General features: G+C 44.6%; 1 protein-coding gene across 4 annotated transcripts in view; it reads left to right on the forward strand.

Moving 5' to 3' along the window:
• LOC134350815 (unconventional myosin-VI) overlaps window positions 1-23,989 on the forward strand; it is a 281,728-nt gene that overhangs the window by 186,116 nt on the left and 71,623 nt on the right. For all 4 annotated transcript variants that reach the window (XM_063056533.1, XM_063056536.1, XM_063056534.1 and 1 more), the window contains 3 exons: window positions 10,209-10,366; window positions 12,658-12,749; window positions 18,465-18,537. In XM_063056533.1, the coding sequence (XP_062912603.1) occupies window positions 10,209-10,366; window positions 12,658-12,749; window positions 18,465-18,537 (323 nt within the window). The remainder of the gene's footprint in view (window positions 1-10,208; window positions 10,367-12,657; window positions 12,750-18,464; window positions 18,538-23,989) is intronic.

The raw sequence follows: 23,989 nt of genomic DNA on the forward strand, positions 1-23,989 counted from the left end.
TGAGTCATCGTTCTTGAATATGCTACTAACGCAATACTTATTTGCAAATCTTATTTGCAAATACTTCCAAAAATTCCCTTTATCTACAAAGTTGTATTTCCTCTGCAAATCCACATATGACATAAAAATCCCATTCTCATCGAGATCACCTACTGTATTTACTTTAATCTGTATGTACTTTAATCTTCCATTCTTTCCAGTACACCATTCTTTTCCCAATGCGTATCTCAGGGTTATTCCAGAGCGAGGAGTATAACTGCTTTAAATGTGACATTCTACAAGCTTTATGAATTGTACTCCACACACTCCTTGAGTGAGATAGTATAGGATTTAGATTAGTCTTGTTTTCCACATGTTGTGAGAGGATGTTAAGGGGAGAATGTGGTGCTGCCAGGCTCCGTTCTAAAATTACCCAATCTAAATCAACATCAGCCCTGTCCCAATGTTTAGCTAATTTGGTCATTTCAAAGGATAATTTATATGCCCTGACGTCTGGTAGACTGAGCCCACCCATGTTCCTGGCCATACACATTTTAATTCTGGGATTCTTCTTATCCCATAAAAAATCCCTGATAATTTTGTTGTATTGCTTGATATATTTAAAGGAGGCATCATAGAAAGATAGTTAAACTGAGGTGCTATGACCACTTTACCCCAGAGTGACAGTCTCAGTGCCCCCACTTATCCAGATTATTTCTTATCCTACTCAATAATGGGTCATAATATAAAGTGATAGGGGAGAACCAGTGGATGTGGTATATTTGGATTTTCAAAAGGCTTTTGACAAGGTCCCACACAGGAGATTAGTGTGCAAACTTAAAGCACACGGTATTGGGGGTAAGGTATTGATGTGGATAGAGAATTGGTTGGCAGACAGGAAGCAAAGAGTGGGAATAAACGGGACCTTTTCAGAATGGCAGGCAGTGACTAGTGGAGTACCGCAAGGCTCAGTGCTGGGACCCCAGTTGTTTAAAATATATATTAATGACTTGGATGAGGGAATTAAATGCAGCAACTCCAAGTTTGCAGATGACATGAAGCTGGGCAGCAGCGTGAGCTGTGAGGAGGATGCTAAGAGGATGCAGGGTGACTTGGATAGGTTAGGTGAGTGGGCAAATTCATGGCAGATGCAATTTAATGTGGATAAATGTGAAGTTATCCACTTTGGTGGCAAAAGCAGGAAAACAGATTATTATCTGAATGGTGGCCGATTAGGAAAAGGGGAAGTGCAACGAGACCTGGGTGTCATTATACACCAGTCATTGAAAGTGGGCATGCAGGTACAGCAGGTGGTGAAAAAGGCGAATGGTATGCTGGCATTTATAGCGAGAGGATTCGAGTACAGGAGCAGGGAGGTACTACTGCAGTTGTACAAGGCCTTGGTGAGACCACACCTGGAGTATTGTGTGCAGTTTTGGTCCCCTAATCTGAGGAAAGAAGGTTCACCAGATTGCTTCCTGGGATGGCAGGACTTTCATATGATGAAAGACTGGATGAACTGGGCTTATACTCATTGGAATTTAGAAGATTGAGGGGGGATCTGATTGAAACGTATAAAATCCTAAAGGGATTGGACAGGCTAGATGCAGGAAGATTGTTCCCGATGTTGGGGAAGTCCAGAATGAGGGGTCACAGTTTGAAGATAAAGGGGAAGCCTTTTAGGACTGAGATTAGGAAAAACTTCTTCACACAGAGAGTGGTGAATCTGTGGAATTCCCTGCCACAGGAAACAGTTGAGGCCAGTTCATTGGCTATACTTAAGAGGGAGTTGGATATGGCCCTTGTGGCTAAAGGGATCAGGGGGTATGGAGGGAAGGCCATGATCATACTGAATGGCGGTGTGGGCTTGAAGGGCCGAATGGCCCACTCCTGCACCTATTTTCTACGTTTCTATGTTTCTATGATTATTTCATCCAAATTCTGACTAAGTTTGACCCCTAGATACTTCATTCCAACTGGCACCCATCTGAAATTAAACTGAGATACTGAATTTGAAAAACACAGTTTTGACATTGGCATAGCCTCAGATTTATTGCAGTTGATTTTATAACCAAATACCTCAGAGTATAATTGAATTATTTTCATTAGTGGGGGTAAGGAGTTAGAAGGGTCACTAATCAGTAATAAAATATCGTCAGCATATAACATCAGTTTATGCTCCTTCCCACCTCCCTTCACTTCTCTAACATTTGGATCTGCTGTAATCATGATTGCCGCGGTTCCAAAAAACATCGTAAATAACAGTGGGCAGCCTTGGCCAAAGTTCTTATTTAAAGTTAAAGTTGATAAATGTAAAGATAATAAAGGCATCCCTTAGCCTTGCGAGACCATGGATCTGCGCCTGGAAAGTCTTCACTCTCCAGGGCGCAGTTCATAGGTTTAGGTTGAAAGGTGAAATATTTAAGGGGAGTCTGGGTCCCAGAACTGATCCCTGCAGAACACTGCCAGTTACTGACCACCAGGTGGAATGCTCTCCAGCTACAACCATACTCTTGCCTTTTATGGGCAAGCCAATTCTGAAAGTACACACCCAAGTTTTCCTGGATCCTATGCCTCCCTACCATGGGGAGCCTTATCAGAATCCATATACACCACATCCACAGCTCTACCTTCATCAGTGTGCTTTGTCACGTCCTCAAAGAATACAGTCAGGCTTGTGAGCCATTTCCTGTATGGGTCGGCACAACATCGAGGGCCGAAGGGCCTGTACTGTGCTGTGGTGTTCTAGTGTTCTACCCCTCATAAAACTATGCTGACTATCTCAAACCAGACAATAATTCTTCAAATGCCCATACAATAAATCCTGTCTCTTAGAATCTTCTCCAATAACTTGTTCACCACTGATGTAAGACTCACTGGTCTATAATTCCCAGGGTTACCCTGACTCCCTTTCTTGAACAAAGAAATAACATTTGCCATCCTCCGGTAATCTGGTACTACTCCTGTGGCCAGTGAAGAGACAAAGATCACTAATAGCCTGGTAGAAGATGCAGCAAGCACTCCAGAAGAGAAGACTATCACAGGCAGTAACTGATACATTTTCACTGTAGAATGTGCATGGAACCACTGGATGCTGTCAGTTCCCCAGCAAAGCCAAGTTCTGGGCCAGTGTAGATTCATGCATCCATGACAGATATATTAAAGTCGGTCTCTTTTTTTAAAATGTTGTTTGCACGTATAAAACCACAGATGACCAGCGTACCAACATTGATCCAGGGAAACAAAGCTCTTTGTGCCTTTCCGGATTGCCTGCCTGATATTAGTGCTGACAGACTCCCTATTGTTGTCAGCAACTTTGCTTTCTGCAGCTTCTTTTGGGATCATGTACATGCCCTTTGGGGATCCTCCGCGTTTTTGTTTGGAACAGTTTGCTCCATTGATACCTCAAAATGTCCAAGTTGAGAGCTGGATTTCCATAGACCAATTAGCACAGTTCAACTTTATTTGCCTTATACATTTACACATGTGAGGAATTTGGTCAGGCCGCGACAGCGTTCAACGAAAAAAAAACAACGTTCAGCAATTTTAAATAATAAAGAATTGCATATATACTGTAAAATAATTGTGTGTATATAAAAAACTAATAAAGTTACAGATTAAGGACGTATACGGAATAAAATGAATATACATAAATACCAGCATGTTTATAATGTAAATAACATTATAAAATGTGGCTTGAAAGTGTTTACAGTGCGGTGATGGGATGGGTGGCGGGGGGCATGGTTGATCAGATAATGACCATTAGACATGGGAGCAAAATTAGGCTGTTCAGCCCATCGAGTCTGCTCTGCCGTTCCATCATGGCTGATTTAGTATCACTCTCAACTCCATTTTCCAGCCTTCTCCCCATAACCTTTGACGCCCTTACTAGTCAAGAATCTATCAACCTCTGCTTTAAATATACCCAATGACTTGGCCTCCACAGCCGTCTGTGGTGATGATTTCCACAGATTCACCATCCTCAGGCTAAAGAAATTCCTAAACCCCTGTTCTAAAGAGGCACCCTTCTATTCTGAGGCTGTGCCTTCTGGTCCTAGGCTCCCCCATTATAGGAAACATCCTCTCCACAACCACTCTATCAATACCTTTGAATATTTGATAGCTTTCAGTGCTATCCCCTACTCCCAATTCCTATAAACTCATATAAAGAGCCATCAAATGCTTCTCGTGCATTAACCCTTTCATCTCAATCATTCTCATGAGCCTGACTGCTTGTGTGTTGCTTGGGGGAAGATGTTTTCCCTTTAATCTTTCATTGCACTCTGCTTGTACCACATCTATAAGTACTGAATTTTCCAATGCATTTCAATGCTGTCCAAAGTAAATGGCTGAGAGCCCAAACATTAAATTTACCAGACATTTCTCCCCTACCATGCCAAACTACTCTTAACTGCTTCTCCTTCTAAGATTCTAATTTCCACTTTGACCACGTCATTCTCTGAGATAGGTCCTGAAGTATCTTGGGACTTCTGTTACATTAAAGGTGCTATATAAACCTCACTGTTACGAAAGACCTACATTAGTACCCTGTTTTCGCTTTCAGAAGGTGTTTTCACTGTTACGAAAGAAAAAGCAGCACGCGATAAAAAAATCAGCGCGTGCCCCGAGCAGCCGCTGTCCCCCGGATTCGGAACGGCATTACTTTAACACGAGCCTGTGAGCAGCCGTTTGCAAGATGAGTTCTATGGTATCGGAAAAGCCTAAAAGAGCTTGTAAGGGTGTTACACTTAGTGTAAAACTAAACATAATTAAACATTTTGATTGTGGTGAACGAAGTAAGGACAAAGTGTGTTTGGCTTGTGGAAGTTGAAGAACATGATGTTGAAGAGGTTTTGGCATCCCATGACCAAGATGAAGAGCTGATGCACTTGGAAGAAAAAAGGATAACAATCAAAACCAAATGAGTAATGATAAAGTACGACTTTAATTTTGAAAGGGTACGTAGGTTTAGGGATTATTTGTAGGATAGTTTGAGTCCTTATTAAAGAACTGTGTGATAGAAAAATACGCGAGGCTCAGCAGTCAAGCAAACCTTCCACATCAGCCACAGCAGATGACGAACCTCGACCTTCGACATCGAGGCGGGCAGTCATAGGAAAAGATGAGCTGCCTGCTCTAATGGAAACAGACGACAAGATGACACCCCAGTGTCCCACCACCCCAACTCCCAGGCCATGGGCAGATACCGATTGGCGGAGAATGCAATAGTAACCGGGAGGCACACAGCACATCTTTAAGAAAAAAGCCAAAATAAACATGCTAATTAATTAGGTGCTGCTGACACGTAATTGTCGGCCCAGATCAGCGACGACGCAATCGGAAATCGACACTGATCTGGGCTGACAGTTACGTGCCGGGCGGCACCTAATTAGCATGTTTGTTTTGGCTTTTTTCAAGATATGCTGTGTGTCTCCCGGCTACCGCTGTACTGCTCAGCGGCCTGGAGGGTGGGGGCCACTGCACCACCCAAACTCCAACTCAGCCTAACACACCATCATCAGTGTGCTCGGCGCTGTCCCGATTCCCATAAGTGATACTACACTGTACATACATTATTTCTACTTTATATAGGCTGTGTATTTTTAAGTGTTATTTGGTATGATTTGGTATGATTTGGCAGCTTCACAGCTTAAAGGTTACTGGAGAGCACTTGCACCATGTTTTTGCCAACAGCGCTTGCGTGAGATTCTCTGCCGACGGCGCTTGTGTGAGATTTTTGCTACGGAGAACAGTTCAGTAATGATTGTGGAGAAGTATTTCTACTTTATATAGGCTGTGTATTTATCATATCATTCCTGCTTGTACTGTACGTTACTGTTATTTTAGGTTTTATGTGTTATTTGGCATGATTTGGTAGGTTATTTTTGGGTCTGCGAACACTCACAAAATTTTCCCATATAAATGAATGGTAATTGCTTCTTCGCTGTACAACATTTTGGCTTATGAACCGTTTCATAGGAACGCTGTACCTTCGGATGGCGGGGGAAACCTGTATAGCATAGTTCCCAGTACACCTCGAGGATGCTGTCTTCCCAGATTAAACATTTCTATTAATTTTCTTTCTCCAACAGAGGCTATCTCTTGCAAAAAGTGATCAAAATATCTGTCAGTAAAGACACCATCTGTATTGAATTTCTGTATTAAGAGACATTAAACAGTTTAATCTGATAATCAGCTATACAATATCATCAATAGCCTGCCCGTGTCCAACCACATATCCATGGTCAACAAAGCACATCAATGTCTCCAGTTCCTCAGGAGGCTAAAGAAATTTCACATGTCCCCCTTGGACTGGTCAAAGAACACTGAGGCTGTCTACAAGAAGGGTCAGAGCCGTCTCTATTTCCTAAGGAGACTGAGGTCCTTTAATATCTGCCGGACGATGCTGAGGATGTTCTACGAGTCTGTGGTGGCCAGTGCTATCATGTTTGCTGTTGTGTGCTGGGGCAGCAGGCTGAGGGTAGCAGACACCAACAGAATCAACAAACTCATTTCGTAAGGCCAGTCATGGTGTGGGGATGGAACTGGACTCTCTGACGGTGGTGTCTGAAAAGAGGATGCTGTCCAAGTTGCATGCCATCTTGGACAATGTCTCCCATCCACTACATAATGTACTGGTTGGGCACAGGAGTACATTCAGCCAGAGACTCATTCCACCGAGATGCAGCACAGAGCGTCATAGGAAGTCATTCCTGCCTGTGGCCATCAAACTTTACAACTCCTCCCTTGGAGGGTCAGACACCCTGAGCCGATAGGCTGGTTCTGGACTTACTTCCTGGCATAATTTACATATTACCATTTAATTATTTATGATTTTATTACTATGGTGCAACTGTAACGAAAACCAATTTCCCTCGGAATCAATAAAGTATGTCTATGACCCTCATCAAATTTTAACAAAGCACTATGGGAAGCATCCCATCCAGACATATCACAGCTTGGTACGTCAACTGCTCTGCCCGTGAAGGCAAGAAGCTGCAAACTTCAGCTCATCACGAAAACCGGCCTCTTCTCCATGGTCTCTGTGTACACTTCCCTTTGCCTCGGTAAAGCAGCCAGCGTAATCAAAGTCCCCACTCACCTCAGGACATTCTCCCTTCTCTTCCCCCCCCCACCCGCCCCCTCCACTGGACAGCAGATAGAAAAGGCTGCAAATACATACCATTTGGCTTGACATCTTCCATTCTGCTGAGAAAAAAGTTGAACGACCCCTTAGTGCGATGAGATGGGCTCTTAGCCTCACCATCGCCCTTGCTGTCTGCCTGCACTGCACTTCCTTTGTAAAACTATATTCTAAATCCTGTTTCTTTTTAGGCCCCGTGATGAAATTGGTCCCAATGCATGATATGCAAAGCAAAGTTTTTTACTGTACCTCAGTAAATATGACAATCATTAACAATTACACAACTATTCAGAAATTCTGATGGTTCAGGAACCATTCACCAGGTGATGCTTGTCAAGTTCATCGTCATCACGCTGGGGCTCCAATTCCCCTGCGATCTTTAAAACTTAGCGGTTCGCAGGAAAGTTAATTATTAATATTGTATAACACCTAATAAGGATATAAATAAAGGCTTGTACCTGGATTACCAACGTCCAAGCATACAAATGAGTTCCCATAATATTAAATTCAAAAGTCCAACATACATATGTTTGCTTCTATGAATGGTAGGAACAGTTTCCTCCTATCCACTTTTAGTAGTTGTTCTTTGGCCATCGTTACTCAGTTAAAGAGCTGTGAGGTAAAGTTGCTGCTCCATTAAACCCTGTTAGACCACATTTGGAATATTGTGCTCAGTTCCAGTCATCTCATTTTCAGAAGGATATGGAAGCTTTGGAGAAGGTGCAGAGGAGATTTACCAGGATGTTGCCTGGACTAGAGACAATGTCTTGTGGGAATAGGTTGAGCAAGCTAGGGCTTTCCTCATTGGAGTGAAGGAGGGTGAGAGGTTACAAAGTGATAAGGGGCATAAATCAAGTGGATAGACAGAAACTTTTGTTTTCTCAGGGCAGAAATGGCTAATACCAGAGAGGATAATTTTAAGGTAATTAGGAGAAAAATGTACAGTAGGAGGGAAATGAGAGAGAAGTTCTTTACACATAGTGTTGGGTGAGTGGAACGCCCTGCTAGGAGGGGTGGTTCAGTCAGATACATTAGGATCATTTAAGAAACTTGTAGATAGGCACAGAATAGAACAGAGAGCTATGCAGGAAGGAAGGGCTGGATTGATCTTGGAGTAGGTTAGAGGGTCAGCAGTAAATCGCGGACCAAAGGCCCTGTGTTGTGCTGTAATGGTCTATATTCTTTCTTTACAAGCTTGTGTCACTTTGATAGCATTCATTGCAAAAGTGTGCTGCCATATCGTGTGATTTTTGTGTATTTTCTGATTTGCGGACAAATTGACTTAAGGACGTCTATGAATATGGGACTTGTTCGTTACCTGAGTCATCAGTAGTGAGGGAAAGCCTTCTGCTGAGGCATTTCCGAAGTCCCGAGCTCACCGAGGTTTTGCTGCACTGTGAGCTGGATGGAGACTGGGTGATCATTTTCAACTGTCCTCAGGCCTTGACGAGGATGACTCAACATCAGAACTCGTGTTTGAAAAGCCACAATTACCGTAATAGTCTATTCTTTCCTTTTGTTTTTGCTATCTGGTATTGTAATTGATATGTGTTAGATTGAGAGATGGTGAATTTGAGGGTGCAGGGGGCTCTGTTGAATTACCTGATTGATAGTAACTAACACCCAGGAGTATTTCTGCTCATAATCCGTTTCTATGACAGCTCCAATTATGCGGTGTTATTAGGACTCATTGTTCAAATGAAATCTTAAAGTGGAGTGTTGAATATTGTGTTACAAAATGCAGCCTTATGAATGTTAGTCATCATTCTCTGCAGCAAATATTGAGCTTTGAGTTTTCAAATTGGGCACTTCTTCATCGAAAGAATAATTTAGTCAGGGACAGTGACAACTTGGCGGTCTGGTGCTGTGGTGAAGTGGAAAGCTGTATTGATGAGATGATTAAACCGCTTTTTCTTTTACCAATTAACAATTCAATACTTCTGCCGAATGCATTAATTTAGGATTATTGTTGGGGGCAGTGTCTGGTAGAAGTGCGGCTTTCTTTTTCTCTTCTGGATAAATTCCACTTCGCCTTGTTCTTGTACAGAGTTATAAATGTAAGATTCAATACATAAAGACCGTAAGACATAGGAGCAGAATTAGGCCATTCAGCCCATCAAGTCTGCTCTGCCATTCCATCATGGCTGATTTATTATCCCCCTCAACTCCATTCTTCTACCTTCTCCCCATAAACTTTGTCACTGACTAATATTTGTATGTCTGTGCACTTGTAATGCTACTGTGACACTGAAATTTCCTTTGGGATCAATAAAGTATCTATATATCTATCTAATCAATAATCTATCAACCTCCGTTTTAAATATATTCAATGACTTGGCCTCTACAGCGTCCTTGGCAATGAATTCCACAGATTCACCACCCTCTGCCTAAAGAAATTCCTGCTCATCTCCGTTCTAAATACAGACCCCTCTATTCTGAGGCTGTGCCCTCTGGCCCTCGACTTTCCCACTACTGGAAAAACCCTGTCAACGCCCATTTTCTCTAGACCCGTCAATATTTGATAACATTTCCTTGAGATTCCCCCCCCCCCCCCACCGCCAACCCATTCTTCTAAAACGAGTACAGGCCCCGAGCCGTCAAATGCTGTTCCTAGGTTAACCCTTTCTTTCCCGGGATCGTTCTCGTGAACCTCCTCTGGGCCCTCTCCAATGCCAGCACATCCTTTCTGAGATATGGGGCCCAAATCTGCTCAGAATACTCCAAGTGCGATCTGACCTACAATCTCCTGTGATGTTGCTGATTGGGATCTGAGTTGTGCTGGGCTGCAGATGTGGGAGACTGAACAATAAGGGGACAGCCGAGGCAGAGAGGGGAGGGGGGAGGAGATGCGATGGATGGTTTCAGAAATGAACTGGAGAAAATGGCCAAAGAAAGAGGCTTTTCTATCATGGATCAGCCAATCAGCTTTGGCCTCTTAATCAATGTGGTAAATCTGTGAACCCTTCTGGAAGTCAGAAGCATTTTAAGATTTATTGTCAGGCAAGCTAGTTTTAACATCAGTGGTCATGTAAGAGAACCAAAAGATCTTTGTTTGTGAATGAAAGCCTGCTCTGCTGTTTTTTAGGGTGCCTTTAAAAGTGGAACAGGCGAACAATGCTCGCGATGCTCTGGCCAAGGCCGTTTACAGCCATCTATTCGACCACGTTGTGAAGCGGGTCAATCAGTGCTTTCCATTTGAGACCTCCAGTTTCTTCATCGGAGTTCTGGACATTGCTGGGTTTGGTGAGTTTTAATTTCTCCGGTTGTGCCCCAGCTGGTTTCCTCCAGGTGCCCCAGCTTCTTGTCACGCCCTAGAGATGGGCAGATTAGGGTTAGTTAGCTCTGGGAACGCCGGGAGCGTGGCGACCACCTGCGGGCTGCCTGGGACTGTGTCGTCGTTGACGCAAGCGGCAGATTGCAATGCACGTTTTAATGTGCCTGTGAGAGGTAAAGCTAATCATTGTGGTCAGCATGGGAGCGCAGTGGATAGCACATTGTTTTACAGCAGCACAGATACGGGTTTGTTTGCCACCGCTGTCTGAAAGGAGTCTGTACCTTCTCCCCATAACCACATGGCTGAACCCTGGGTGCTCTGGGTTCTTCCCACGTTCCGAAGGTGTACGGGTTAGCAAGTTAATAGCTCACACGGCTATAATTGAGTGGCACAGGCTCACTGGAAGGGTCTGTACTGTGCTGTATCTCTTAAGTAGAACAAATTCTAAATGTTTTCTTAATTAACTTTTGTTTTATACCTATGCACCCACATGGTTTGTTTGACCACAGTGCAGTCTGCTGATAATATCGTTCATATAATTAATTTTAAATTATTTCTTAATTTGTTTTGAACTAAGTGGAATGGGAATTCAGTGCTCAAGATAACCTTGAGTTATCGGAGGAGTATAATTAATCTGTCGAATTAGGACACCAAACAAGCAGATCTGGAAAATGTCAGAGTTTGTAAAATTGGATTCCCATCATCTGGGATTGGAATTTTAAAGATGAACAATTAGCCTGCTGGGATTCTGTGCTAATTATCAGATTTTGGAGCGGAGTGTGGTACCAGGTATCCATGTTAAGTAATAAATTGCTTCATAAATTATAATGATGAATTATTCAGATTCATAATTTAACACAAAAAGTGCCAAAGTGCCACTGAACCCCGTGCTCAGAACAGGTATAATAAAAGGCCATTTACTTGAAAGTTCAGGTATGTGGTTAATAGATGTAGTTTCACATTATGGGTTTTCGCTCTGGGTAGTTATTCACAGCTTCACGGATAAAGCATCATTTACACCGCCCCTCACAATTTCACCCCCTAGAATTTCTGCCCACTCTTGCTCTCTCACTTCCATCTTACAACCTGTGCACCGTTCATTCATTCCCCCTCGACAACCCCCGTGGCGGCTGCCCCTGACCCTCCTCGGCCGTCCCCTCCCCCCCACCTCTGTCCTTCCTGTTGTCACCTTTCTCGCAGTCCCCGTTCACTTGGGCTGGAGGAAGTGAACAGCAGCAGTAACTGAGATGGAGGAATTACTGCGGCTCATGAATCTGTGTATCGTCCAGTTTTTTCTGCCCCATCCCCTCACTCTTCCTGTCTCTCTAATTCACCCTCCCCGCATACATGCCCCTCACACATGTTCCATATCTGAAAGGTGGGAATTGGGGGTTTACTTGTAGCAGCCATTGAGAATGGAGCCAGCCTGAGCAGTCACTGGAACTCTCCTCCAGTGGTTTTATTAATTAAAGAAATTACAGCCTCATGTTAATAATGAAAATTAAAGCATGCTAGGTAATTGAGCATCAAAGTTGTGATTTGGAGATTATCTTTTACGAAACCATGGCAATGTCATTTCAATTAGCACCTGACCCTGAGGGAAAGAGACAAAGTCTGGGGCGGGAAAGAAAAGACATTTCTGAGTAGTAAAGAGGAATATTGGATTGACATTGGGAGGGATCGGAAGCAGCTGCCACCAGGCACCAAGGGGAGAGGTGCCCTGTTGGTTGTGAGGAGAGTGACATGGGCTCCGGAGATCGGTTTCCGGAGGTCTGATGAAAGGCAGGATTACGAGGAGGGGGAGCAAAAGTATTCCTGATGAAACACTCACACTCTACAAAAGGTTCAGAATTTTTGAACTTTTTTTGTGTTTCACAGCATTTGTAATTTGTCCAGCTGCTTTAAGAAGTTAACGTGCTTACTGCAGTGCAAACCAATGCATTTGCCACCATTATACAGTTGGTTTGGCTATATTGCCAAACCTTTTGACAAGCCTGAGTGTTGTGGTTTCCAGACTAGAAAGCCAGAGTCAGTTAGACAGATAAATTCACATTGACGCACGCTTGTGTGGGAATGGGACAAGGACAAATAAACTCCCTGCAACCGGAAAGTAGAAGGTGCAAGGGAGCTGTCCTGCCTGTTTTATTTGACAAAAGTCACGGGCATGGCTGCAGTCTTATGAGATTGTGGAAAGTGCTTTATTCTTCATGGGCACCTCTGTGGTTGTATTTCTGACCTCCTTTGGTTTGTGTTTCAACAGAGTACTTTGAGCACAATAGTTTTGAGCAGTTCTGCATTAACTATTGCAATGAGAAGCTGCAACAGTTCTTCAATGAAAGGATCCTCAAAGAGGTAAAACAAGCTCTTTTGTTGCTGTTATGTAAACCTAGATTAGATTCAACATGGGAAAAGACAAGGGTTCCGTATCACCGGGAAACCAATCGGTCTCATGGGAAGGGCTGCCTCAGGTTTGCTGTTTAATAGAGTTTACAGTGGGAGGGGGTTCTGGGTGGGTGGAATCCCTCAATCTCCTCTTTTTTAGAAACTGTGCAGATTTCAAACCCACCTTTCAAATATACTCAGTTTTTTTTTCTTCAGTCCTGCTGAAGGGTTTTGGCCCGAAACGTCGACTGTACTTTTTTCCATAGACGCTGTCTGGCCCGCTGAGTTCCTCCAGCATTTTGTATGTATTGTTCGGACTTCCAACATTTGCTGACTTTCTGTTGTTTGTAATTGTTGGCAAATTGGATAAATTATATTCAGACAATGGAGCTGTGCAATGCCTGATATTTTACATTATTTTCAGTATGTGGTATTAGAACTGTTTATGGAGCTCAATGCAGTCTGATGCAGATTCATTAATTGTTGGCATGGTCATATCTGGAGCACAGCAGTGTGGTGGTGCTGATGAAATGTTTTATGGTAAATGATGAGGGCAGCTGTTGATCTCAGTGAATTGGAGGGCGCCCTGTTTCAGAAGCGATTTGTAGCTGGCGATATGTTACAGTGTGTATGCACGTGTTACTTGCTGACCTCCCAAGATTTAATGGTGATAGAGTTCACTGAGCCTGCTGCTCCTTGTTCTCTGTGTTCTCTCTCCTTTTTTGGTCTTTTAACAATCTTTTCGTTCCTCTGCTGACCACCACCTTCTGCTCCTCTATCTGTTCATCTGGGTGGTGTAGGTGATGGGCCACGTGACATTGTGTGGCAAGGAATTAAACTATTAATATCAGCACTTGCATCTGAAGTGGGAACTGTTGTGGTCGGAGGCTCATTTCTCAGCATTGTCCTTTTTTCCTCCTTTTATTTATTTTGTTTAAAGGAAACATTGAGAAAACCTCCTTAGCTCTATTAAACCAAAACCGCCACAACATCCTAAAAGTTTTTTCCCCCCAGGCTGTCCATCAGAACTGCTTGAGCCATTCCGTTTGCAAAGACAGTGGCACGTACAAATGCAGCGGTTTCTCGGGGGGGGGGGGAAGCCAACCAAAACGTGTTTTTTTTTCTTTGAAAAATTAGGTTTTTATGATCCAAAGACAACTCTACTCTAAGAACATTGGGTACTCCATCAGTGAGCTGCGGGTTGATCAGAGTAGCTGGACTGGTGCCGCCGGTGGAACCGGCCGGGGTGTCGGAGGGGCCAGTTTGTGTACTGAGGGGCTGACTTGGCTGCAGGCCGTGTTGCTGCCCGCTGCTCGCAAGCATCAGAGTTGGTGCAGTAAAACCATGGGAGGTTGCCTCGGACATTTCACTTGCGATTGTAGGACTCTGTTGGACTGTGATAATGTAAGTTGCCCAAGGCCTGTTACCCCTGTCTGGTGGTGGGATAGTCAACGTGGGAGCTGTGTCGCCTCAGTTGTAGCGAGAACTAGGCCTCAAGCCTCGGGCTTGCCTGCTGCTGCAGACCCGGTGAGAGACGTGGAAACACTACAGCGTGGTTGAGCTCGGCTGGGGCTTGGCCTCGCCAGTTGGTGCTGCCCTCTTGTGTTCAAGCGGTGGAATGACAGGCTGGAATGCATGCATCTGCACACTGCCGGGAGACTGTATCATCGATTGCTGGACACTGTCACTCAGGGTTGTGGACTACGTATATTTTTTTCAAATGCATATGCTTCTGTGCTTGATATTTTTATTGTGTTACTCACTATTTTTTGAATGGTTGCTTACTATTTTGAATGTTTTGCACTTTGGCCCCAGAGGAAAGTTGTCTCATTCAGCTGTATCTATGGTTTGAATGATAATTACACTCAATTTCATTTGAGATCAAGTGCTCTAGTTAGCCCTCCCCGCCCCCCTTACGGTGCTCACTGTAAACACGTTAAACCGTATTTTTATAATGCTGCTTACACGGGGAATGCATGCTGTTATTTATTCACTTATGCACATTTTAATGCAAATCTGTCATTTAATGTCTAACTTCATTTATTTTTTAAAACAAATTTAAATATAATTCTTGCAACACACACAAAAAATGCTTGTGAACGCAGCAGGCCAGGCAGCATCTCTAGGAAGAGGTACAGTCGATGTTTCGGGCCGAGACCCTTCGTCAGGACTAACTGAAATAAGAACGAGTAAGAGATTTGAAAGTGAGAGGGGGAGGGGGAGATCCAAAATGATAGGAGAAGACAGGAGGGGGAGGGATGGAGCCAAGAGCTGGAAAGTTGATTGGCAAAAGGGATACGAGGCTGGAGAAGAGAGAGGATCATGGGATGGGAGGCTGAGGGAGAAAGAAAGGGGAAGGGAGCCTACTATAGTGAGAGGGACAGCAGGAGAAAAAGAGAGGAAAAAAGGGGAGGGAGAAATAAATAAATACATAAATACATAAGGGATGGGGTACGAGGGGGAGGTGGGGCATTAGCGGAAGTTAGAGAAGTCAATGTTCATGCCATCAGGTTGGAGGCTACCCAGACGGAATATAAGGTGTTGTTCCTCCAACCTGAGTGTGGCTTCATCTTTACAGTAGAGGAGGCCAAATGTGTTTTGTTGCATTTTACACCCTGACCAGCACACTGCAGCAAATTTCTAAAACATGTAAATGTATAAGGTGAATAAAGTTGATCCTTGGCCCTTGAGTCCATGCACTGGGTGGTCAGACTACACAGCCACGGGATGAGTTTCCACAAGCAAATGCCATAGCAATGCAGTCAGAGTTTATGATGACGGCACATTGGTAGGGACGTGTGCAATAATGTGACAGTGAAGAATAACCGTTTATACTTCAGGACTGCACACAGGACATTTGACTGTTTGCCAGAATGAGCAGGTTTACTCATGCAGCTAAAGCTGAGGATGTTTGATAATTTTGTACTGATGTGATTGATCAAAGTTCTTGAAGGCAGTCATGTTTTTTGTGATTGAGTATTCGACATTTATCTTTCTCGTTGGTTATATCAGGTTGGATGATTTGCACAAATCAGTAAGTGGTTGGCAGCACTCCTAGTGACAATTTTAGAGGTGCACAAAATCAAATTTACTCAGATAGGGACATTAAATCACTGCTGGGAACTACTGGTGATCCTTTGATAACATCAGATACACTCCACAACGATGAAGAATATATAGTTTATTGTTTTTGAGTGATGCTTGGTGACAAATGGGACCCCTGCTCTTTGTGATTTTTATTAATGACTTAGATGGTTAGTAAGTTTGCTGGTGACATGAAGTTTGGTGGAGTTGTGGATAGTGTAGAAAGGTTGTCGTAGATTATAATGGGACATGGATGGGATGCAGAACTGGGCTGAGAGATGACAGAGTTCAATACAGAAAAGTGTGAAGCGATACACTTTGGAAGGTCGAACTTGATGGCAGATTGCAGGGTTAGTGACAAGATTCATAGAAATGAGAGGAACAGAGGGATCTTGAGGTCCAAGGCCATTGATCCCTCAGAACTGCTGTGCAGTTGACAGAGTGGTTAAGAAGGTGTTATAGTGTGTTAGAAATGGATCTCAAGCGGGTGAGTTTGTGGAATGCCTACGAGATGGCTTTTTAGAGCAGTTTGTCTTTGAGCCTACTTGGGGATCAACAATACTGGATTGGGTGTTATGTAATGAACCGGAAAAGATTAGGGAGCTTAAGGTAATAGAACCCTTAGAAGGCGGTGATCACAATATGACTGAGTTCAACTTGAAATTTGATAGGAAGAAAGTAAAGTCTGACGTAGCAGTATTTCAGTGGAGTAAAGGAAGTTACAGTGGTACGAGAGAGGAGTTGGCCAAAGTAAATTGGAAGGAGCTGCTGGCAGGGATGACAGCAGAGCAGCAATGGCGTAAATTTCTGGGAAAAATGAGGAAGGTATAGGATAGATGTGTTCTAAAAACAAAGAAATACTCAAATGGCAAAACAGTGTAACTGTGCTGACATGGGAAGTCAAAGCTAATATAAACACAAAAGAGAGGGCATACAACAAAGCAAAAAATTAGTGGAAAGATAGAGGATTGGGAAGCTTTTAAAACTTTACAGAGAACAAGAAAAAAATCATTAGGAGGGAAAAGATGAAATATGAAAGCAAGCTAGCAAACAATGTCAAAGTGGATAGTAAAAGCTTTTCCCAAGTATGTAAAAAGTAAAAGAGAGATGAGAGTGGATAGGACTGCTAGAAAATGAGGCAGGAGAAATAATAATGGGGGGACAAGGAGATGACATGAACTAAATGAGTATTTTGCATCAATCTTCACTGTGGAAGACACTAGCAGTGTGCCAGATGTTGAAGGGTGTGAGGGAAAAGAGGAAAGTGTAGTTACTATTACAAGGGAGAAGGTGCTCAAAAAGCTGAAAGACCTATGGGTACACAAGTCACCTGGACCAGATGAACTGCACCCTAGGGTTCTGAAAGAGATAGTGCTAGAGATTATGGAGGCATTAGTAATGATCTTTCAAAAATCATTGGACTCTGGTATGGTGCAGCACAAACATAAAATTACTTTAAATTAGCAATTAAGCAAAAAGTGCAAAGGGAATAATGAGGTAATGCTCATGGACACTCGGAATCTGATGCTGCAGAGGAAAACGCTGTTCCTGAGTTGCTGAATGAGGGTCTTTAGGCTCCTGTACCTCCTCCCCAATGGTGGTCATTAGAAGTGGTCATCCTGGAACACATGTGTCTGTACTGATGGGTGCCTCCTCCATGTCGAAGCTGGTGGGAAGACCTTGTTGGGTCAGGTAGCTCTGTCAGCAATGGCCATGCTGTCCAACAATCCATCCGGTCTTTAGGCCCCTGTACCTCCTCCCCAGTGGTAGTCATGAACCTCCTCCTCGAGGCTCTGCCTGTTGAGGCTGGTGGGAAGATGATGCCTGTTGGACCAGGTAGCTGTGTCAGCAATGGCCATCCTATCCAGCAATCCATCCAGGCTCTCATCTCAGAGCCTCCTCAGCTGCTGGCATTGAGTTGGAGAGGGGTGGGGATGAACAATGCAGTATTCACGTTACACTCGCATCTCCCCCGTCCCCCACCCCACTCCCACCTTCCCTCTGCCTCCCCCTCCCCTTCCCACCTCACCCTCAGGCTTTCTCTCGCCTTCCTCTTCTATCTCCACATCCCCATCCCTTTCTCTCCCTTCCCCTTCCTCCTCTCCTGCATCTCCCTCCTTGCACCTCTCAACCCCCTCACCCCTCCTCCCCATTAGGTTTTCTACATTAAAATGAAAGTTTATCACTAGAAGCAAACTCAAATTTTCATGTCAGCAATTCCCCTGTTAATTTTATTTTTTATTTCATTTGGAGATACACCATGGAACTGCGCCACTTAGCAACCCCCCAGTTTAACCCTAGCCTAATTGCAGATCAATTTGCAATGATCAATAACCTACTAACCGGCATGTCTTTGGACTGTGGGAGGAAACCAGAATCCCGGAGAAAACACACATTCCACGGGGAGGACGTACAAACTCTTTTCAGAGGATGCTGGAACTGAACTTCTGACTCCGTGCCCTGAGTTGTAATAACATTGTCCTAATGGCCACTCTACTGTGACGCCCCTACTGTTGGTGATATGAAGATAAAAGGTTTTGTGTGTTCTAGACAGTGGTGTTTTCAGATCAGGTAACACTGATATGACTGCTTCACTTGCAGGAACAAGAGCTGTATCAGAAAGAAGGGCTTGGTGTGAACGAAGTGCACTATGTTGACAATCAAGACTGCATTGGTACGTACCAAGTTAACCTGGGTTGCAAAGCTAGTTCTATTCTAGCTTGTTTCTGTTGCATACTTTGGATGTATTGGTGACAGTTTTGTAACTAAAACAAGATCTAGAAAAATTAGAATCCGAATTACATTCAGGAAGGGATGAACACTCTAAAAATGCTGGAGGAACTCCGCAGGTCAGGCAGCATCTGTGGAAAGAAATAAAGAGCTGATGTTTCAGACTGGGACCCTTCATCAGGGTCTCTTCCCTCCCCTGACCCCGGCTCTAATCCCTGCTGTGTCTGCACCATCCCCTTCGACCTTCCCCTCCCTAAGGCGGAACGTTCTGTAGTTGGCGAGGGGCTTACCATTTTCCCCCTGTGCTGGTGCCCGCCGCAACGCCAAACTCTATTTCTGTGGCCTTTGTTTCTGAGCCTACTACTTTGGTGAGGATTCCCCATGGCACGCCAATGGTTCTGCCCCCGCCCCCGCCCCGTCGTCTCGGTGCCCCCCCCCCAGTTCCTTTTCCTCCTCTTGGATGCCCCACTCTGGTTTTCTGCCTGCTTTAGACCTTTAAATATCTAATTGCCAAAGAGATATCAACCGCATTGACTTCAGCAGTCCTCTGTCCGATTCGGACCTTCCCCCCTCTGAACACACTGCTCTCCGCTCTCTCTGCACCAGCCTCGGCCTCGCCATCAAACCCGCAGACGTGGCAATACTGTTGCAGTGTGGTGTGCCTTGCTGAGGCCAGGCTACAGCTCTCTTATTTACTCCCTGAAGAGGAGCCCACTCCAGACCATCGGGCTACTGTCTCACCGACCTCAACTCTGGAGACCTCCCATCCACTGCCACCAACCTCATGGTTCCCTGCTCATTTCTACCTCCTATTAGCCCGATGGAGAGTTTTGGGCTGAACTCTTTAGTCCTTTCCCTAGTTGCCTGACCTGCTGAATTCCTGCAGCGTTTTTTGCCTGTTACTCTGGATTTCCAGCATTTGCAGAATCTCTTGTGTTCAGGAAGGAGTGACTTGTGCTTGTGCAACACTGGGGACTAAAGGTCATCCCGGAGCACTTTGTAGTCAGTGAAGTGGTGTGCTCACTGCTATAACAGAGTTCACTGTGTCATTGCTGAATCTGAATCCCCAGGTCAATCTCTCTGTTAGCCTCTGGGTGCACGTCTGTTTTAAATGCAGCTTAGTTTTCAGGTTGGATCGTAGAAGGCTTCCTAGTCAGAAAGAGGCCAATGGGTCCTTCATGTTTGTGCCAGCTTTCTACCAAAGTAACTCACTATTTCCATCCCAAGGTCCTTTCTCAAGGATCCACTTTATTGACCGTATACATATGTATTAGCTGTGCAATGCACACAAAATGCTGGAGGAACTCAGCATCTGTAGAAAAGAGTAGGCAATCGATGTTTCAGGCCGAGACCCTTCAGTAGGACCCAGATTTTCTCTTGTTCACTTGATGGCTGTGGTGTGTTGGTCAGGATGCGTCATGTGACAGAAAACAACAATATTCAACAATTAGAAAGAATAAGGCATTAAATTTTTAAAAAAAAGGATTAGGGGTTGAAGTGTTGGTGCCTGGCCAAGTGGTTAAGGCGTTGGTCTAGTGACCTGACGGTCGCTAGTTCGAGCCTCAGCTGAGGCAGCGTGTTGTGTCCTTGAGCAAGGCACTTAACCATACATTGCTCTGCGACGACACTGGTGCCAAGCTATATCAGCCCTAGTGCCCTTCCCTTGGACAACATCGGTGGCGTGGAGAGGGGAGACTTGCAGCATGGACAACTGCTGGTCTTCCATACAACCTTGCCTAGGCCTGCGCCCTGGAAACCTTCCAAGGTGCAAATCGATGGTCTCACGAGACCAACGGATGCCTATTAAGTTAGAGATTGAAGCACAGATATGGAATGAAATATGCATAAATATGTACATCAATGCCAGCTTGTATTTACAATTATAAAAGTGGTTCACAGTGCAGTGCATAAGTGGGGTAATAGAGGGGGGTGTGGGGGAGGTTAACTGGAATGGTTGATCAGATTAACCACCTTCAGGAAGGAACTTTTAAGATGGCGTGGAGTTTATTGTTTCAGTAGCCCTATAGTGCTTTCCAGAAGGGAGCTTTTGGAAAAGGCAATTTGCTGGGTGAATAGTGATTTTTTTTTTCCTGCCTGCTTTTTTGTCCTGGACACACACAAGTTCTGCAGTGCTGGTAGACTGCAGCCAGTGGCCTTTTCTGCTGAGCGGACAAGTGCACTGTACTTTTGGTATATAGGGAGAGGATTGTGCACTGAACCAGACAGTAATGGCTGATGTGAGGGTGCTCTCTGCGATGACAATGTAGAATTGACCCACTCACGTGATCCCTGGTCTTCCACATTCTTCACTGTCTTTCTGCATTCAGCTATTGAAGATCACAGTGAAACCTGATTCCACCGCATTTACAGGCCATCCATTCCCTGTCAGTTCCAATGGGACCGACTTGTAGAAGTGATTCAACGAATGTGGTGACTGGTGGGGTAGAAGCTGAGGACCAGGAGTAGAGGAGTGAGGAAAACAGTTAAGGTATGCTGAGGACTTTGTCCGTTGTGGGTATAGAGGAAGCCAAGGTTAACCAGCAGGTTGGATCGGCGGTAAGGAAAGCGGATGCTATGTTGGCATTCATTTCAAGAGGAATAGTGTATAAGAGTAAGGAGGTGTTGATGAGGCTTTATGGAGCACTGGTGAGACCTCTTTTGGAATACTGTGTGCAGTTTTGGGCCCCTTAGAAGGGATGTACTGATGTTGGAGAGAGTTCAGAGAAGATTTACGAAGATGACTCCTGGAATGCAGGGGCTAACATATGAGGAGCATTTGTCAGCTCTTGGACTGTATTCATTAGAGTACAGAAGAATGAGAGGGCATCTCATAGAAACATTTCGAATGTTTAAAGGGTTGGACAGGGTAAATGTGGAAAGGCTGTTTCCCTTGGTGAGTGAGTCCAGTACAAGAGGCCACAGTCTTAGAATTAGAGGGTACCCATTTAAAACAGATGAGGAGAAATTTTTTTAGCCAGAGGGTCATGGATTTATTTAATACGTTGCCACATACAGCTGTGGAGACCGGATCATTGAGGGTGTTTAACGAGGAGATTGCTAGGTATCTAATTAGTCAGGGTATCAAGGGATATGGGGAAAAAAATCAGAAATTGGAACTAGATGGGAGAATAGTTTAGCTCATGGTGGAGTGGCGGAGCAGACTCGATGGGCCGAATGGCCTACTTCTGCTCCTTTGTCTTGTGATCTTGTGATCCCAGGCATAAAGCCAAAGCTACACAGGAATGGCTTAAGAACAACAAAGTTAATGTCCTGGAGTGTCCAAGTCAGAGTCCAGACCTTAATCCAATTGAGAATTTGTGGCTGGACTTGAAAAGGGCTGTTCACTCACAATCCCCATGCAATCTGACAGAGCTTGAGCAGCTTTGTAAAGAGTGGGGAAAAATTGCAGTGTCCAGATGTGCAAAGCTGATAGACACCTATCCACACAGACTCAAGGCTGTAGTTGCTGCCAAAGGTGCATCTACTAAATACTGACTTGAAGGGGGTGAATACTTTGTGCAATCAGTTATTCTTGTTTTATATTTGTAATTAATTTAGATCACTTGGTAGTTTTCACTTTGACATGAAAGTGTCTTTTTCTGTTGATCAGTGTAAAAAAAAAGCCAAATTAAATCCGCTGTGAGTCAATGTTGTAACATGACAACTTCCAAGGGAGGATGTGGGGGTGAATACTTTTCATGGGCACTGACCCTGGAGATTTGTCCACCATCATACCTTTTCAAGAAATCCTGCAACACCTTTACTGTAATGCAGACCATCCCAAAAACCACCCCAATTACTTTTCCTCATTCAAAAGTCTTCGTGTCTTTCTCCATGGAAAAATGTTCATTATGAACCTTGCCCATCTCCTGCAACTCCACCCAAAGGTGTTTCCTTTGGTCTTGAAGGGGCCCTATTCTCTCTCTAGTTGGTCTTTTTCTCTTATCAATACTTGTAAGATCTCTGGATTTTCCTCAATCTTCTCTGCTAAAGTTATCTCATGTCCTCCTTTTGCTCTCCCAATTTCCTTCTTGAGTACGCCCCAATACTCCGGAGATGCCTGTCTGTACCTGACCCATGCCTCATTGTTTTTCTTGCCAGGGCCTTGATGTTCCTCATCATCCAGGGTTCCCTACTCCTTCCCACCTTGCGCTTCACCACGATTATCCCAGCAGCACCTTGCTCATCTGGACCATGCTGGGAAAAATGTTTTCCCTTGTGTAAACTCATCAACAGCCTATGCCTTCTGACAACTGGATTGGATCACTTTATTCATCTACTCTTGTGTATGTGAGAATCCCAGTGACTTCATTTAGTGTCTCCCATTTCTTGATTGATTTTATTCATTTATTGATTGATTGAGGTACATCACGGAATGGGCTGTTCCAGCCCTTCGAGCCACACTGTCCAGCAAGCCCCGAATTAACCCCAGCCGAATTTACAATGAACAATTAACCTACCAACCAGTACATCTTTGGAACACTCACAACATGCTGGAGGAACTCAGCAGGTCGGGCAGCATCCGTGGAAACAATCAGTCGACGTTTTGGGCCGGAACCCTTTGTCAGGACTGAAGAGGGAAGGGGCAGAGGCCCTATAAAGAAGGTGGGGGGAGGGTGGGAAGGAGAAGGCTGGTAGGTTCCAGGTGAAAAACCAGTAAGGGGAAAGATAAAGGGGTGGGGGAGGGGAAGCAGGGAGGTGATAGGCAGGAAAGGTGAAGAAGGAATAAGGGAAAACACAATGGGTAGTAGAAGGAGGTGGAACCATGAGGGAGATGGTAGGCAGCTGGGAGAGGGGGCAGAGTGACATAGGGATAGAGGAAGGGAGGGGGAGGGAATTACTGGAAGTTGGAGAATTCTATGTTCATACCAAGGGGCTGGAGACTACCTAGACGGTATATGAGGTGTTACTCCTCCAACCTGAGTTTAGCCTCATCATGGCAGTAGAGGAGGCCATGTATGGACATATCTGAATGGGAGTGGGAAGCAGAGTTGAAGTGGGTGGCTACCAGGAGATCCTGTCTGTTGTGGTGGACGGAGCGGAGGTGCTCGACGAATCGGTCTCCCAATCTGCGTCGGGTTTCACTGATGTAGAGGAGGCCGCACCGGGAGTACCGGATGCAATAGATGACCCCAACAGACTCACAGGTGAAGTGTTGCCTCACCTGGAAGGACTGTTTGGGGCCCTGAATGGTGGCAAGAGAGGAGGTGTAGGGATAGGTGTAGCACTTGCGCTTACAGGGATAAGTGCTGGGTGGGAGATCCGTGGGGAGGGACGTGTGGATCAGGGAGTCGCAGAGGGAAAGCGGAGAGGGGTAGAGAAGGAAAGGTGTGCTTAGTGGTGGGGTCCTGTTGAAGGTGGCGGAAGTTGCGAAGGATAATGTGCTGGATCAGGAG

Source organism: Mobula hypostoma, chromosome 8 (genome assembly GCF_963921235.1).
Source record: "Mobula hypostoma chromosome 8, sMobHyp1.1, whole genome shotgun sequence".
In the NCBI taxonomy this organism is placed as follows: Eukaryota; Metazoa; Chordata; class Chondrichthyes; order Myliobatiformes; family Myliobatidae; genus Mobula; species Mobula hypostoma.